General features: G+C 38.3%; 2 protein-coding genes across 2 annotated transcripts; both read left to right on the top strand.

The window, feature by feature from the left end:
• The first annotated feature begins 233 nt into the window (after positions 1–233).
• Positions 234–3,330, top strand: LOC113427980 (lysozyme C, milk isozyme-like). Its single transcript, XM_026690526.2, has 4 exons — positions 234–418; positions 608–769; positions 1,878–1,956; positions 3,027–3,330. Exons 1-4 carry the CDS (start codon positions 283–285, stop codon positions 3,085–3,087), a joined length of 438 nt encoding a protein of 145 aa, XP_026546311.2. The 5' UTR covers positions 234–282; the 3' UTR covers positions 3,088–3,330.
• An 8,027-nt stretch (positions 3,331–11,357) lies between these two features.
• LOC113427981 (lysozyme C, milk isozyme-like) lies at positions 11,358–15,713 on the top strand. Its single transcript, XM_026690527.2, has 4 exons — positions 11,358–12,594; positions 13,367–13,528; positions 14,602–14,680; positions 15,414–15,713. The coding sequence occupies exons 1-4, from the start codon at positions 12,459–12,461 to the stop codon at positions 15,472–15,474; spliced, it is 438 nt and encodes a 145-aa protein (XP_026546312.2). The 5' UTR covers positions 11,358–12,458; the 3' UTR covers positions 15,475–15,713.
• The last annotated feature ends 2,586 nt before the right edge of the window (positions 15,714–18,299 follow it).

An 18,299-nucleotide genomic window follows, 5' to 3' on the forward strand; every position in this document is an offset into this window, starting at 1 on the left:
CCCAGGATCTCTCAGGGAACTAAAAATGCTTTTCTCACTCATTTTTCTTTAATTGGTTTGGCTTCTTACGAAATTTAAAATGACAGTTAAAAAGATTTTTTCTGCTCCTTTGTCCTCAACACTCTTTTCTCGATACTCCATTATTGCTTCAAGTAGGGGAATTACTATTGCTACATACTTTGTTATTGATGTCTCCTGAGTTTCCACTTCCGCAAGCTGTGACTATAAAATCCAGTAGCCGCACTGGAGAAGTCAGACATCTTCCTCTGAGAAGCTGCAGCAATGAAGGCCCTAGTGCTCACTCTCCTCTTCCTACTCATTGCAGCCAATGAAGCCAAAGTATACACCAAATGTGAACTGCTTTCAATTCTGAGAGGAAAAGGCATGGATGGATATCAAGGCTACAGCTTGGGCAACTGTGAGTTTATTCTTTCTATCTCTCTATTTTAGCCTGGTCCAGGTTTTCAAGAGGGATGGGTCCTTGGGTCCTTCCTTGGTTATGGGAAGAATGATTGAAGATGGTTAAATATTCTGTGTAAGAAACCAGGATAGCTTTTCATTATAAATCAAATCTTTTATACCCCTTTCCCTGCTTGCTTTCTTCCAGGGATCTGTATGGCTTATCATGAGAGCAGATTCGACAGCCAAGCTGTGGGGCCACCAAACTCAGATGGCAGTCGCGACTATGGGATTTTCCAGATAAACAGCCGCTATTGGTGCAACAATAACCAGGGCCCTACAGCTAATGGCTGTAATAAGCCTTGCAGTGGTAAGACACCTAGTGTAGAGAAGAAATTATCTTGATGAAGGAATGCAAGAGTTGTTAGGAAAACTTTTAAGATAAAGTCGATGACAAAAGAATGAAAACTCAGTCCCAGGAAAGAAAGAAACAGCCAAAAGTGGGGGGGGAAGCTCTTGATAAGAGGTGGTATAAGTGGTGGGAGGGAGAAGTTTTGACAAGCTTTCAAAATTCTGTTATTGATGCTGTTGATGTTATGATGTAGTATTCCTGCAATCCTTATAGTGTTTGTTTCCTGATCTGATCTACTACCAAGGACTGACACCTATTACTCTAGAAAAGAAAGAAAAATGTCCCAAAGAAGTCAGGTGAAACTTTTGAAGGGGGGTTTTAATCCTTCTTCTCCTTTATTGCTCTATGTACTTGTTCAATTTTGTCCAGTGCTTCACGACGTTTAGCACTGAATCACCCTGTCACTCAAGGTAATTTCAAGTTCCTGCTTGTGTTTTCTGTGATAGTGTCTAGTCACCATATTTTCTATTGGCCTCTTAGCCTTCCTCAATCTGCACCTCCACTTTGTACTCCATTTCCCAAATTGTCCCAAATCCTTTAACTTCCTTCACACAGCCATATCTCACTTTCTGCCTCCACACCACACACCACAACAGCCATTGTCCTGCCCAGAGGCACAGGTTAAAGGCAGACATTTCAGCACTAGAACTCCAATCAGCAAGGAACCTGATCCAGTGCTCTCTGCCTTTTGTCGGAGAAATCTGGTTTTTGGACTCTGGTGAGACAATTCTTCTCTCACTCCTTTCCAAGAGTGCAGAAAGACTGTTGGGAAGTCTGCATATTCAGCTCCAGAAGGAAAACAGATTCCCAGTGTTCTACACTTTCCAGACTTGATACTCTACACAGGTAGAGGATGAAAAATGGCATTTCATGCTCTACACCAGCTGTATAAAAAGTAGGGTACACTGTTAAAGAAGCAAATGCATGACATAATAACTATTGAGGTCCTACAACTGAAATGCCACCTGGGTAAGAATCTGCTTTAAATAGTAATATTATGCAAGTCTTTGGAAATCTTTTTGAAACATCTGGGTTGGGACATATTCCAATTTGTCTTTCTTGGCAGCTTTCACAAATGATGACATCACAGATGATATTGAGTGTGCTAAGAGAATTGTCCGTGATCCCCAAAAGATGGATGCCTGGTAAGTCAATCTTTCATTAATATCTTCCACTTGTAACATTGGGTAGCAATGGAACTGTCTTGAAAGTTAATTATCTTTCTTTAAATTATTATAGAACTTTTAGCCTTGATGGCAAAATACAATTTCTGAATATGGAAATTTGTATTTTTCTTGCTAGAGTGGGTTGTTGGTGCCTATTATAGCTGGATAATTTCTTCCCAGTAATTTCCCATCCATTATCTACTTTTGTTCTTTTCATTTGTTTTAAAATCTTTTATCACAGGTTCAGCTTTGGGATTTGGTACCGAGTTGGGGCAGGTAGCAGATGAAATTGGCAGGTGACCTTTTAAACACCAGGACTCTGATCCCATGGAGGAGCTCCACGGGATCAGAGAACTGGTAGATAAAGTATGCAGTGAGAGAAACAGGGAAAGATTATTTGTGAAGCCTCCAATCATAGGTTGAATAGGAAAAGGGCTGCAGCAGCAAATGGTTAGATAGAAAACTAGTAAAATGGGAATCTAGAACCAAACAATAATGGTATTTTATGCGGTCAAATGTTAGAATAATTTAAAAGTTACTTTGCTGTGTTCTCTTCTGAGGGATTCTATGATATGGGGTAAGATTTTGAGAGCCATCTGGTGCTCACCAAAGATTTTGGACTTGAACTCCCTTTAATTCTAGGTAGTATAGACCCTACCTAGGATATGTGGGAACCCAAGTATCTCTTGGGCATTACTGGCATATAGGCTTTATTGTGACAAATAGAAAGTTAGAACTATTTCAGCTAAAACAAAAAAAAAGTGTTGGATTTTAGCCTGGCGAAAAGAAATTCATTGACAAACTAGGAAAGAAACTTTATCAATCAATGAACAGGAAAGATGAATGAAAAATAGTTGCCTCTAGCTCACCTGGAAATTCCTGTCTCCTGCTTGAGGATTGGGGATGGGGGTTGGACTAGAAGACCTCCAAGGTCCCTTCCAGTTCTGTTATTTTCATATTCTGTTATTCTTCAAGTGGATTTACATAATCAAACAAACAATATGCACGTGGCTTAGAAAGACATGCAGTGTTCTTATTCTTACTCTTAGGGTTGCCTGGAGGAACCACTGCAAAGGAAGAGATCTGTCACAATGGACTCGTGGCTGCTAGCTCTTAGATGGATGATCCTGCATTTCTCTTCTGCATTTCTCTTCCTCCTCCTGTGAGGGAAATGATACTACTTCTTATACTGTATAACCAAGCTTTCACAATTCGATTCGATGTGTGTACCCCACAAGTTGGGAAAAACAAGTTTCTTTGCATACAAATGATAATTTTAAATCTCTTTTAAACTCTTCAAATATTGCTTGAAAATTTTCAATAAAATGAGTATTGTGCATTATACAGGCAAAATTATTGTGATTTATGCTGTTCCAAAGTCCTCATCTTACCTTCTTTCAAAGTACAGATATGTTACACTGTTAAATCTAGTCTATTCAGTGCATCATCAGTTCCAGGATGTGGTTAACAAGTCAGAGGAAGAGGAAGGCTTGGCGCCTAAGGTGGGACCACACTCACAGTATCCTGGTTTCTAGTTTGGTGCCTTAACCATTATTCCAAACTAGTTGTTTTGCTTACATTATACTTAAATAGAATGACTACTTGTTTTATATTCAGTCTCCTAAAATACCTCATTCTCCCATCATGCTGTTTCTGCAGTGGTCTACTGCACCAGGGGAATGCAATTTGTTTCCTTTTTTGTATATAATTTTTATTAAAAGTATTAAAGAAGAAGATAAAAACTAATACAAACTAATATAAAGTAAGGAAAAAGAAAGAAAAAGAATGAAGCAAAGAGGGCAAAAAATACAACAAAAGGAAAAAGTTGAGGAAAAACAGAAAATAAAGAAAAAATGTTATAAAAGTAATATGTTTTTAGTTTCTAAAATTACACAACACTCTTTTTTCCATAATCTATCCTATCTAATCATCAAAATCATAAATCATGTTCCTTTTTTATTTTTATGCAAAAATTCCATAATTTCAGTCACCAATAAATATAAATAATATTACCAACAGGGCTTACCAAATTGGGGGTGTGTGTTGATGGGATAGATTAGAGAGGATTCTCATTGCCAGGTTTTTAATTTTAATTTTTATGTTTTTATTGTATACTAATTGATTTTGCACTTTTTAACTTTTATTATATTGTAAGCTACTCAGAGATGTTGTATTAGTCAGATGGGAGGCATAGAAACCCACTAGATAATCATAAGTAATGACTTTCCCCAGTTGTCTGGGGAATTCTGGGAGTTGAAGTCCATACATCTTCAAAATGCAAGGTTGAGAAACATTGATAAACTGAAATAATCTTCCATGGCTTTTTTTCTAACCGTTCATCCAATAATTCAATAAGGGAAGGTCCTGGCTCCAATAGTCTATTGATTTATAAAAACCATTTGTATCAAACTATGCCTTTGAAGCCAAATATTCTTAGGGTTTTTTCATGGTCACCAAACATAATAAACATAATAAAATGTCCCCTCATGTTGTTCACATTTCCAATGTGCATTTGAAGGGTCTTTATACATTCTAGATAATTTTTCTGGCCTCATGTACTAATGAGACATCATTTAATACAAATTCTCTTGGAGATCATAACATAATGTGAATTTAACCCTTTGGACCATGTATTTTCCTACTGGTTATCTGTATCACCAAAATTCTTAGCCCACTTTATCATGCATTCTTTAACCTGTTCTTCCATTCTTTAATCTGTTCTTTATAATTACAATTCATTTTCATCCTCAAAATACAATTATATTTCAAATTCTGGCTCTCTTTGCTTTGTCTTTTTATCTATTTTAAATCTTTCAGATGACTGTAAATGGGGAAATCATTGACAATTATATCCATCTGCTATTCATTGCGCTCTTGATCTGATTTTAAATTCCCCTTCAGGGTTTTCCAATAAGTGTGATATGTCAACTATTTACTGGTTCTCTTCCATAAAATGCTTCTTGAGCTGAGAGACGTCAAGGTATTTGTGGCCACAACCTGGGTTTATATTTATTGCATATCTTTAATATGGCATGATGAAGGGAGTTATTTTGAGGGAAGGAAAACTCTTAAAAACTTTCTCAGTGTTGGAAAAAAATCCTGACCAAGGACAGGATGCGACAACTGAAAAACCCCCACTGAATCTCCTCATGGTAACTTCCTTTGTGAATTAAGAGAAGCATGGAAAGTCCCCAAGGTTGCAGCCTGCTAGAGAGAGGGTTTTATTGGACACAAGAAAAGGTGGGACATAAATAAGTGTAATAGTATTTCCTGCTCATATTTCCAAAATCTAAAGAATATCTAGAACAAACAGGAGAATAGAACAGAACTGCTAGAATAAAAAGAAGGTGAAATGGGAAAAGAAGGAACTCATTTTAACTTCTATAATGGAAACTGAGCTGATATCTGATAAAATGAATGAGAACAATTTAAAACCACATAGAGGTTGTCATGGGGAGGTGCGAGATATACAACCATTCATAACAATGATGCCAATTCATAAGTGATGTCACTGAGGCCAAATAATGAGAAGCAGAAATGGGTTCTTTTAAAAGAGAGCAGGGTGGGGGCTGTGTGGATCTCGGAGAATGAGAACAAATTCCTGCTTTCTGGGATCCAAAAGATATTACTGTTAGATTGGATGTGAAATATGCCAAATCTGTCAGATCTTACTAGATAGACAGACAAACAAAATTTGAAGTGAGGTATGTTGTGGTTTACCGGAAGCTGGTACAGACAGTGAGGATGAAAGGGGACCAGTGAGGGAGTCCGGAGAGGACTCGGATGAGGATCCTGAGTCCAATGCAGGGGTGGGGTCAGGACCACCTGGGAGTGGGGTGCTGCCTTCGGAGTCTGGCAGCAGTGAAGCAGAGGACCCATGGAAGCCTGTCCCCAGTGTGCATGTGCGCAGAGCTGCTAAAAGGCGAGTGTTGTATATAGACATTTGCATACTCATAATACTACGTTCCGATTGGACAATCACTACCGCCTAGCGATTGGTGGTTAACAACAGATTATGATTGGCCGCCCAAACGGCAGGAGGTTTAAAATAATGCCATTGGTTGCGAGCCGCGAGCAGCCGCTATAAAAGAGGCTGCCATGGCTCGAGTTTAGTTGAAGTTACTGACAGTTAAATAAAGAGCTGAACTCAACTCCGGTCTCGAGTCTATCTTGTTCTGGCGATAGAACAGCGAGAGCAGCTGAAACAAAGGGGGTGACTCGGGAGTAAGGCTCGGAGGTGATTGCCCCTCCCATAAGGGATAAAATTCAGACCTAAATGACGAAACCTTTGCAGGAAGCAAAGTAGTTCTGTTGGTTCCGAGTCCTCCTTGAAGCTTTGTGTACTTCGGTTGGTATTTTCTTGGGTTTTTTTGCGCATAGCGTAGTCACCGAACTGGTAGTAACACCAGTTGAATCCCACCCCTGGCCTTTTGTGACCCTTTTCCCATTTTGTTTTGTTGAAAGAAATATCCTTCTGGGTTCAGTTCCAAGTGGGGAAAAAGACACTGGAAACATGGAGGCTGCTTGGAAGGTTTAATGGTGGACAGGACCACATGGCCTGAAGCTCCAGAGTGAAAGGGAAGGAGATCAAAAAAGGTGAGAAGAGAAGGTCAAGAAAGGCTGAGTTGCTGAGAGTGCCTGGGTTTTATAACCTTTGTTGGGCCCCACCTTAGTTTTTCCTGTTCCTGTGTAAGAAATGTATCCCATTGGTTGTCAGACTTCCAGGGGGCAGGGGTCTTAGCTAACTTTGTAGGCTTTGTCTGTGTCCCAGGCTTGTTTGAGTGCTGGCTGATGTAATCTTCCCAGGTGCCATGTGGTGAGATGGGTAGAAGGCTAATCCTACTTTTGTTTTGTAGAATAGACTGGCTCAGGCCTTAAGGGCCCATAGACAAAGTTTCTGCCTCTCTGAGTTTCTACTTCTCTTTTTAGGGGAAATATTCTGCCTTTTTAATATTTCCTAGGCTATTTCAATTTTCTAGGAGAGGGGTGGGTGGTAACTTCCTACACTTTCTTCCAGGAGTCTCTAGGGGTTTTCATGAAAGCAGTTTTGACACTTTTTAATTATCCAATGCACCCATCACTTCATGAAAATTCATGCTTAATCATCCTGTCTCTCAAATTTTGTTCAAGTTCCTAGTTGGGTCATTGTGATAGTACCTAGCCACATTGCTTTTTGTTGACCTGTTATCCTTCTTCAGTCTGCTCCTCTACTTAGTATCCCATTTCTAAGCTTCTCACAAGTTGTCTACCTTCCCCCACAAAGACATATCTGTGCCTCCAAGCCACCCAATCCAGTGTTGTCTGATTTCTAATGAGCATCAGATCCATAATTGGTGAGGTCCCCTATTCCACAAACATCAACAGTCTCTAATTTTTTTCTGCTTTATATATTAATTTTATGCAAATATTTGGAAATAACTTTGAAACGTCTGGGGTGGGACATATTCTAATTTGCCTCTCCTGGCAGCTTTCGCAAATGATGACATCACAGATGATATTGTTTGTGTTAAGAGAATTGTGCGTGATCCTCAAAGGATGAATGCCTGGGAAGTCAATCTTTCATTAACATCTTCCATTTGTAATATTGGATAGCAATTGCACTTTTTTGAAAGTTAATTTTCTTTTGTTGCACAATTGTACAACTTTAACATTGGTGGTAAAATATAGTTATATATTTTATATATAAAATATAGTTATATATTTTAAAATATATATTGTGACCATGTAGGGCTCTTGCAGATAAAAACTAACACCCTGAATTTCCCAAGAAAACAAGTGGCAACTGTTGGAATACAGTGTTCATATATTTTATGCAGCAATAGAATAGAGTAGAGTAGAGTAGAGTAGAGTAGAACTGAACAGAACAGAACAGAACAACAGAACAGAACAGAACAGAACAGAACAGAATAGAATTCTTTATTGGCCAAGTGTGATTGGACACACAAGGAATTTGCCTTGGTGCAAATGCTCTCAGTATACATAAAAGAAAAGATACATTCATCAAGAGTCAAGAAACATAAGGTACAACACTTGACATTTCTTGCATTGGCCAAGAGCTCAAAAACAGAGATGGCTCTGTGGCCACACGCTTCTGCAGAGTCGTTTGAAAAATGAATTAAGCAAATGTAAATTCATTTATACTATAAATTCACTCGCCAAAAACAACACCAACCATGAAAACCTCCAATCTCGTCCTGACCTAACCTTACAGCAATGTTCCTGCTCCCATATATTACGCACAGAACTCAAAAATTGTCTAGACAATGGAGAGAAGGATCTGTACATTGATTACCATGCAGACTGTATCAAAAGAAAGTCACACAACCTACAACTCAGCATCCAAACCTTCTTCAACCAATCCACCATCACCCAAGACTAGGCACGCACACCCCCAACTACCTCAATTCAAACTACAACTGGCCTTAAATGCAAGCTACTCAATGCAAGAAGCCTTGTAAATAAAATACCTGAATTTGTCCTCTTACTAAATATGGCTAAATTTGACATCATATTTGTCTGCGAAACATGGCTCAACGCATCTCTCCCTGACTCCATTACCTCAATAAGAGACTATCATGTTTACCGATCTGATCGTGAAATCCATAGAGGAGGTTGTGTTGCTATCTTCTATAAAAAGTCCTTACATCTAAAAAACATCCAAGTTACCCAAGAGCTTGCTTTTCCTGAGACCATTATCTGTGAACTGACCTTAAATGTCACATTTCGGTTCTTACTATGTTACAGAGCCCCTGATTATGACATCGAATATGTAAACAAGCTAAATACACTACTAATAAGGGCAGCATCCTGCCCACATGTTTTTATCTTTCTTGGTGACTTCAATCTACCTCATATTAACTGGACGCTAAACAAATGTACAACTGAACCCATACATGCAACCTTCTACAATGCTGTAACAAATCTGGGACTGGAACAACTAGTAACCAACGATACTAGGCTTAACAACTGCCTCAATCTTATCTTCTGCAATAGTTTGAATTCAATTTATGGAATACAAATTAAAGAACCCTTTTCCAACAGTGACCACAAAATGATTGACTTTTTTCTCAACGTACGTCCACACAAAAATCATCACAATGACAAAATCCCCAATTATAACTTCAAAAAAGGCAGCTATGACCTTATAATCAACTATCTCTCTTCCCTTGATTGGCAATTTCTATTCACTAGATTTAATACTGTTTAAGACCATAACAACATATTCTTACTAGAAATCAAAAGAGCCATCAAACTATATGCACCAGTAACAACTCCCAAAACCAGGAAAAACAGATTACCCATAACAATAAAGAAGCTTCAATCCAAAAACCGATCACTTTGGTGAAAAAACAAATCTGGTCACGTTGCCAACTTCAAAAGCTGATACAAAAATCTATGCCACCAGATAAAAACTGAATGCACTAATTATTACATTAAACAAGAGGAAAAACTTCTACGCATAAATTCCACCCGTGCTTTCTACAACTTTGTAAACAACAAACTAAAAGACTCAAGGTCCATCCCACCCCTGAAAGGACCTAATGGCAAAGACTGCAACGATGACACCATCAAAGCAAACCTCTTTAACACATTCTTTGGCTCAGTATTTGTAAACAGAAATGGATCAAGCCCAGTACTTCCTAGTCGAACCACAGACAACTACAATGATCTAATACATATCAATTTTACAGAAGACATTGTTGAAAAAGCACTGCGCAATCTAAAACCATCTCTATCTATTGGACCGGATGGAATATGTGCCTACTTCTTAAAAAAACTATCCACTGCCATAGCCGAACCTCTAAGCATAATCTTTGAAAAATCTTTCAGGACCAGCTCCTTGCCAAAACTATGGTCACAAGCCACGGTCATCCCCATCTTCAAAAAGGGAGACCCCAGCCTAGTTGAAAATTACAGACCAATCTCTTTATGCTGCGTCACCTGTAAAGTCATGGAATCAATTATTAATCAATCCATTATCGTCCACTTAGAGACAAACAACCTATTCTCTAATAAACAATTTGGTTTCAGAAAAAAACTATCCTGTAATCTGCAACTCTTACACTGCAAAAACATATAGACTACACAACTCGATCAGGGCAAAGCAATAGATGCAATCTACATAGACTTCTGTAAAGCCTTTGATTCAGTGGTACACAACAAACTACTACTAAAACTAAAATCTTATGGTATCTCTGGACACCTACATAACTAGATAGAAGCATTCCTGTCAAATAGACAACAAATGGTCAAAATTGGGAGTGTCCTATCAAATTCTGTACCTGTCAACAGTGGTGTCCCCCAAGGCAGTGTTTTAGGACCAGCTCTCTTCATACTCTACATAAATGACCTCTGTGATCATATTAAGAGCAACTGCGTTCTCTTCGCTGAAGATGTAAAGCTATTCAACGCCACAGACAATACTACTACCCTCCAAAAAGACCTGGACTATGTATCAGAATGGTCAATCAAATGGCAACTTGAAATCTCAACAAATAAATGCTCTGTCTTACACATTGGCAGAAAAAAATCAGAAAATAAAATACAAGCTAAATAGTCAAGACCTTGTTGAAGATCCAAACTTTGTCAAGGACCTTGGAGTACTCATCTCAAATGACCTAAGTTTTAGAGCCCACTGTAATTACATAGCCAAAAAGGCATTAAGAGTTGTTAATCTAATCCTATGTAGCTTCTTCTCTGGTAATATCACACTACTAACTAGAGCATACAAAACATTTGCTTGACCTATACTTGAATACAGCTCATCAGTCTGGAACCCATATCATGTATCTGATATTAACACAATTGAAAAATTCCAGAAATATTTCACAAGAAGAGTTCTGCGCTCCTCTACTCATTGCAGAGTACCTTATGCCACCAGACTTGAAACTCTAGACCTAGAAAACTTAGAACTATGCCACCTCTGGTCCGATCTAATATAGTATATAAAATCATACATTGCAATGTCCTACCTGCAAATGAATACTTCAGCTTTAATCATAACAATACAAGAGCACACAATAGATACAAAGTCAAGGTTAACCGCACCAAACCTGACTGCAGAAAATACGACTTCAGTAACAGAGTGCTCAATGTTTGGAATACTCTACCTGACTCTGGTTTCTTCCCCAAACCCCAAAAACTTTAACCTTAGACTGTCTACTATTGACCTCAACCCCTTCCTAAGCACACACTTAATAATAGTCATAGGGTACAATAAGCAATCAAACCATACTAGAAAACAGTCAATGTAAATTGTAAGGATACAAGCGACAAAGTTACAGTCATACAGTAATAAGTGGGACAGGATGGGTGATAAGGAGTGATGAGAAGATTAACAGTAATAGTAGTGCAGACTCTGAAAATAGTTGGACAGTGTTGAGGGAATTATTTGTTTAGCAGAATGATGGTGTTCAGGAAAAAATTTCCTTGTGTCTATTTGTTCTGGTGTGCAGTGCTCTATAGCATCATTTTGAGGGAAGGAGTTGAAATAATACAGCAGCAGAGAGAGATACTCTCCAACCAGTACATGACAATGTTTATAAATTTGTAATTGCATCTATGGTATACTCGATGTCTTTTCTCTGAATAAAATGCTTCTTGCTTTTTGTCATAGCTAAGCAGAAAAGCACATGTGGACTGTGCACCATTAGGTCTGTGGGGCTTTATACAGAATTTCTAACAGCAACTGACTTACGTCCACCCCTGCCTCTGCTCCCTATTTCTGGACTATATGTAGATTCTGGGTAGTCTTCCAGGACAACCTATGTAGAGTACACTGCAGTGACTTATACTGTGAATTATTCACAGAATCCAGTTATAGAATTCAGCAATTTTAGATCATGGAAAAAATTATGTGGTCACAGAGAGTTGATGATGACTTGACACATGTAAGTAGGGTAAAACAGCAATAAAACCAAGAAATAAAATACTGTTCACTGGGTGATTTCAATATGTTGCATTACTCCACAAACTTCATCAGACCAAAAAATATATACCAAAACCAGAGTTGTATTGAAACAAACAGAAACCTCAACTACATGTTGAGTTCCCCAGAGAGAGAGGAATGTCTACCGGGTGGAGGTCTGAAAAGTCAAGAAGGCGGCAATCACCACACAATAAAAGCCCTCTCCCTTTTTCACAGGCATCAAATGTGAGGCGCATAAAAAAGCTTGCGGCTTCAATCACACCGTTGAAACCAGCACTTGTTCATTGAGCCAATATCTGTCAAGCATTTTTAATGCTGTCCACTATTCGTTTGTTTTGGCTTCTGATAAAATTGAAATGGTAGTTATTATTTCTCCTTGATCGTTGCCCTCAGCACTCCCTGCTTATTAGTTGACATTAATCTCAGATAGGGGAATTATTGCTACATACCTTGTTTACCACCTCTCCAGAGGTGCCAGTTTCTCAAGCTGTGACTATAAAATCCTGTAGCTGTCCTGGCAAAGTCAGACATCGTCCTCCAAGGAGCCGCAGCAATGAAGGCAATAGTGCTCTCCGTCCTCTTCCTCTTTATTGCAGCCAATGAAGCCAAAGTGTTCTCCAGATGTCAACTGGTTTCAATTCTGAGACGAAATGGCATGGATGGATATCATGGCTACAGCTTGGGCAACTGTGAGTTTACTCAATTTTTTTCTCCGCCTGAGCAAGTTCCAGGTTTGCAAGGGGGATCCAAAATGGGGCAGATCTTTCAAGAATTAGTTCAATCAACCTTCCTAATGAATCTTTTGAATCTTCTTAGAATGAGAAGATATGCTTTCTTCCCATCCCAAATGATTAGAGATAGCTTCTCCCAGGACTAACACCCTTATTTTTATCAAGATAGTAGATTTCCAATTTGTTGCCTGATTGGGACAATTGCAGAACTGAGATATGGTTATTCCATCCTGGTCTCCGTGTAGTTTTTTTTTTACACTTATGGCTTAGACAATATTGTATTTACTCTCTTAAGAATAAGGGTTATTATCCCTACCAGGATAAACATCCTCTCAAAGGTAAGATCTTTCAAATTCCACCAAGTCATTTAAATTTAGTATACGATTGAAGGCGCCATCATAGAAGATTTTCTACATGTGCAGATTGCCAAAAGATATACAATGAAAATGTACCTCGTCCCAGGAAGGCTCAAATTAGGAAGAAGGGGAGGTGGCTTTTTGGCCATTAAGAACTCCAGGTATATTTTGGAGACAGAATCAGATTTATTCCAAATTCCCTGAAGGTTTCCAAAATATATTGGACTTTTTGAGTCCTTCCTTGATTGAGGGAAGAATGAGAAGATAGTTAAGCATTATGTTCTAAATGTTCTATTTAAAAAAAAATATCAGGATGGCTTTTTCATTTACAGCACAGATCTTTTATAGCCCATTCCCCATTTGCTTTCTTCCAGGGATATGTATGGCTTATTATCAGAGCAGATACAACAGCGGATTTGTGGGGCCAGCAACTTCAGATGGCAATCGTGAATATGGGATTTTCCAGATAAGCAGCCGTTGGTGGTGCAACAATTACCAGGGTCCCACAGCTAATGGCTGTAATAAGCCTTGCAGTGGTAAGTCTGACAGGCTTCCAAAATTCTGTTGCTATTATGTTCTATGACACAATGGGATAATATGCCTATACTCCTTGCTGTGTTTCAGATGGATAGGATTGATATGGGCTCATCAACACTGTCTATAAAAATTGTTTTGAGTTCCTGCTTGGCTCAACAGTGATAATATCTAGCCACTCTGTTTTCTGTTGGCCTCTTGGCCTTTTTCTGTTTAGTGTCCTGCTACCCAATTTGTCACAACTACTCTAAATTCCTCCACACAGATATATCTCCATTTCTGTCCCCAGAACATCCACCACAGTATTATCTAAAGAGCAAAAGACTTCTATGTGGTGAAGTCCCCCTGTCCCTTTCACATTAACTATCTCACACTCTCTTCAGTGCTTTTTAAAGATTTCTTCACTTTTATTACTTTTATAAACATCTCAAGGCAGCACACATACCTCGCACTCAGTCTTTCTCCTCCTCCTATTTTCCTTGAAACAAACTTAACTCTGTGAAGTGAGTTGGACTGAGAGGAAGAGACTGGCCCAAGGTGAGATTAGAGTTCACAGTCTCCTGGTTTGTAGCCTGGAGATTTAACCACTAGACTAAACCTGCTCTCCATGTTGTACAATGAATAGTGTTGCTTATAAAGGAGCCACATGATCCTATCTTCATAATAATTAATCAAAATCTTGCTAAAGCAGGGGTCCCCAAACTTGGCAACTTTCAGACTTGTGGGCTTCATTCCCAGAATTCTCTAGCCAGCTATGCTCAATCCAGTGTTTTCTGCCCATTGTCAGAATTTAGGAGTTAAGTGAGATATTTCCTCTCTGGCTCCTTTCCAAGAATGCAATAATGCTGTGGGGATGCCTTCATATCCAACATTTTCAGTCTAGAGCAGAAACAAACTCTTAGTACTCTACATTTTTCAAACTTGTTACTCTCCATGTGCAGAGCAGGAGAAAAGGCATTTCATGGTCTACACCAGCTGGGCAAGAATCTGTTTTAAACAATAAGTTTATGGAAATCTTTGGAAATACCTTTGAAACACCTGGAATTGGATAAATTCTAATTTGCTCTTTTGGCAGCTTTCATAAATAATGACATCATCGATGATATTACTTGTGCTAAAAGAATTGTGCGTGATCCCAATGGGATGAATGCCTGGTGAGTCAATATCTCATTAACATCTTATATTTGGAACATTGGCTAGCAACTGAATTTGTACTCATGAAATTTACTTAGTTTCTTTAGACTATTGTAAGACGTCTTAGCATTGGTAGTGAAATATACTATCTGAACATTACAGATTGTGTTTTTATTGCTACACCTGCATTCTATATAATATGGGTTATAAGAAGTCTTTTGAATCCATGGGAACAGAGATCTGGTAGGTAAAGAACCTACCAGTAGTACTATGAGAAATAGGAAGAGATCATTCATGAAGCGTCCAATTATAGAATGAATAGTAAAGGGCAGGAGAGGCAGCAGAAGATCATGAGATCAATAACTTTTCAGCTGAGTATCTAGAAGCAAAGAATAAAAATGCTTTGTGGTAAATAATCTGAATTATATAAAAGTATTCTGTGTGCTGTTCTGAAGAGAGTCCAAAGTATCTACTGGACATTATGGCATGTAAGCTTTATTATGAGAAATAAAAAGCCAGGACTATTTTAGCTAAAACTATTGTTTTAATCTAGAGGATAGGATATTTCTTTAAACAACTAAGAAAAGAACTGTCAATGAACAGGGAAGATGAATGAATGATAATTGCACTAGCTCACCTCGATGTTTCCTAAATCTTTCCAAGTAGAATTACATCATTTGAAACTGTTAAAAACACTATCACATGTGTGTTCTACAAAAATGTGCATTGTTCTTATTTTTATTCTTTCTTAAGGTATGCCTGGAAAAAAAACTGCAAAGGAACAAATCTGTCAAAATGGACCAGTGGCTGCTAGCTCTGAGTTTGATGATCCTGCATTTCTCTTCCTCCTTCTGTGATGACAATGATATTATTCCTTATATGACCACATTGAGCAGTTTGATTCTAGACCTGTACTCCACATATTGGGAAGAATGAGTTTCTTTGCACACAAAACAATGATTTTTAAATGATTTCTGGGTGGAAAAGAGGGAAAGATAATGCTTTTAAAAAATCTTCAAAACTTGCTTCAATAAAACGAGTATTGTGCATTAAGCCCTTCTCTGTATCATGATTTGTTTCCTTTCATCCTTCATTATTCCAACATAATTGAACTGGCTACCAATCATTTGCAAATGGTAGATTGGCATCCAAGCAAGACCAGACAAATTCTATGGTCAACCTCCAGTTATGTTAAGGCTTGACTTTTGGTCTTTGCTATAAGAAAAAAATGAGGTCTGCATTTAGAATTAGGTGGCCATTTAGAATAGAATAGAATAGAATAGAATAGAATAGAATAGAATAGAATAGAATAGAATAGAATAGAATAGAATAGAATAGAATAGAATAGAATAGAATAGAATAGGATAGGATAGGATAGGATAGGATAGGATAGGATAGGATAGGATAGAATAGAATAACAGAGTTGGAAGGGACCTTGGAGGTCTTCTAGTCCAACCCCCTGCCTAGGCAGGAAACTACACCACTTCAGACAAATGGTTATCCAATTTCTTCTTAAAAACTTCCAGTGTTGGAGCATTCCCTATTTCTGGAGGCAAGTTGTTCCACTGATTAATTATTCCAACTGTCAGGAAATTTCTCCTTAAGTTCTAAGTTGGTTCTTTCCTTGATTAACTTCCACCCATTGCTTCATGTCCTGCCCTCTGGGGCTTTGGAGAATAACTTGACTCCCACAAACAAATGTCTGTGTTTAACAGACTCTACAGTCATGGAATAGCTTGACTCTCTCTTCTTTGTGGCAGCTCCTGAGATATCGGAGCACTGCTATCATGTCTCCCCTGGTCCTTCTTTTCATTAAACTAGACATACCCACTTCCTGCAACTGTTCTTCATATTTAAATCCCATTAGTTTACCTGCCAAATACCAGACATCTAAACAAGAAAGCAACATTAGCAAATTAATGACACAGATCAAACCATTGTGATGTTTGCTATTCCAAAATCCTTTTCACATCTCTTCTCATAGTTCAGATATACTAGTCTGTTAAATCTAGTCTACTCTGTGCATCCTCAGTTCCAGTATGTATAACAAATCATGGTCCAGCTGTGATACCTGCACATGCAGAAAGTTGAGATGTCTGATGGAAACCCTGCTGGAAACTCTGTTCAGGTAAACATACGCAGAAAACCGCAAACAGAAGATGGAAAAAAGCTAATGGCAGTTCCTGGCTAACTTGGAAAATATTAAGCAAGGTTTCTCCTGCAAAACCTCCCAATCTGTAATAATTTTATCCAGAAAGAATCCACACTCCTTTTTGAGATCTCACTTGAGGGGATTTGCAGCACTGGATTCTACTGAGAACCGAGGGTCAAGCTATTCTGTATTTGAAGGATCCAACATAAGGAGGATTCAGTTTTTTTAATTTCAGGAGGATCTAGATAGGTTTTCAATCATAATTTCCCACAGCCACTTGGTGGGCCATTTTGTTCCCAAAGCCCTCCAAGGCCATGCCTCAAAAATTAGAGGAGCACTGAGGGCTCTTGTCAGTGATTTTGAATTGAGAAAGGTAACATATACCTTCAGAGGTAGGAGATATCCATACATTATGCAAGTTGTGTTGAGGTAATTCCCCATTAGGAGAATGAGCACACACAGGGAGACGTAGTGAGAATGATGAAGAATAACACACAACCAGCACACAGATACACTGTATAGTAAAATGTAGGTTTTACTTCCAGCAAACGGTTAAGCAAAGTCCAACAAACGGTCAAAGTCATACAAGGTTATAGCAGTCAGTTTTCAATCGAGGGATAATCCAATAACAAAGTCCAGTATCATAAACAGTTCAGTAACATACTTACATGAATCCAAGAATAACGATGATCAGCAACAGTCAATAGGAAAATGCAGGAACAACAACACTCTGAGAAACCAGGTTTCTGGCTCCATCTTATGGCCATTTGAGGAACCACACCCAATTACAATTTTAGCTTTCCCTTAAAGAGACAGTATTAAAATGTCTATCCTGGTTTATATACTGTATTTCCAACCCAACTGTTAGGTGACTTACATTCCTAACAAGTTATACTGTACATTTATGGTGAAAGATTAGAACAAGTAGATGGATGGATGTACTTTGGAAGAATATTTACTAAGGATAAGAAAAAAGATATAGTTTGGTTGAAAGAAAGTCAGTGTATGACAATCTGTTGATAGGATCATACCTTTATTGAAATAAGCAGAAAGCTTTGCATGTAAGAGTGTTTCTGTTCATTTTAATAGATGGAACTGAGGGTTGGAGCCATGAAATTAATCCCAGTGCAGCAGGAATGGTACCAAGAAGTACCTCTGCTCACAATTTCATGGTGGGATAAGATTAAGAATTCATGAGTGATAGAAGGCATGTGGGTTGAATGCACCAAGTGAGTGACCATTACAATGTACTTTGATTTGGATGGGTGATTTGTTCATATAGAGACAATGAATGAGGATCAAATTGCAAAATAAATCTATTAAAAGAAGTGTATTTGCCTGGAGAGCTTACAAATACCAGCAATAGTTACAATTCCTGCTGATTTGAGCTGACAATGGATTGGGACATTAGATCCAGATTGTACCCAGGAGCCTTACCACTAGACTAAACTGGGTCTCCATGAGGAATGAAAAGGGTTGCTTGCTTG

The sequence above is a fragment of the Notechis scutatus genome, chromosome 2 (genome assembly GCF_049901735.1).
Source record: "Notechis scutatus isolate UNSWTSFEM ecotype Mainland chromosome 2, rNotScu1.2, whole genome shotgun sequence".
In the NCBI taxonomy this organism is placed as follows: domain Eukaryota; kingdom Metazoa; phylum Chordata; class Lepidosauria; order Squamata; family Elapidae; genus Notechis; species Notechis scutatus.

Bases quoted from the DNA above. Each gene is read 5' to 3' on its own strand.
- LOC113427980 (XM_026690526.2), top strand. From the start codon at position 283: ATGAAGGCCCTAGTGCTCACTCTCCTCTTCCTACTCATTGCAGCCAAT. The intron at 419-607 runs GTGAGTTTATTC...GCTTTCTTCCAG, and splicing joins AGGCTACAGCTTGGGCAACT to GGATCTGTATGGCTTATCAT. The intron at 1,957-3,026 runs GTAAGTCAATCT...TCTTACTCTTAG, and splicing joins CCCCAAAAGATGGATGCCTG to GGTTGCCTGGAGGAACCACT.
- LOC113427981 (XM_026690527.2), top strand. From the start codon at position 12,459: ATGAAGGCAATAGTGCTCTCCGTCCTCTTCCTCTTTATTGCAGCCAAT. The intron at 12,595-13,366 runs GTGAGTTTACTC...GCTTTCTTCCAG, and splicing joins TGGCTACAGCTTGGGCAACT to GGATATGTATGGCTTATTAT. The intron at 13,529-14,601 runs GTAAGTCTGACA...CTCTTTTGGCAG, and splicing joins CTGTAATAAGCCTTGCAGTG to CTTTCATAAATAATGACATC.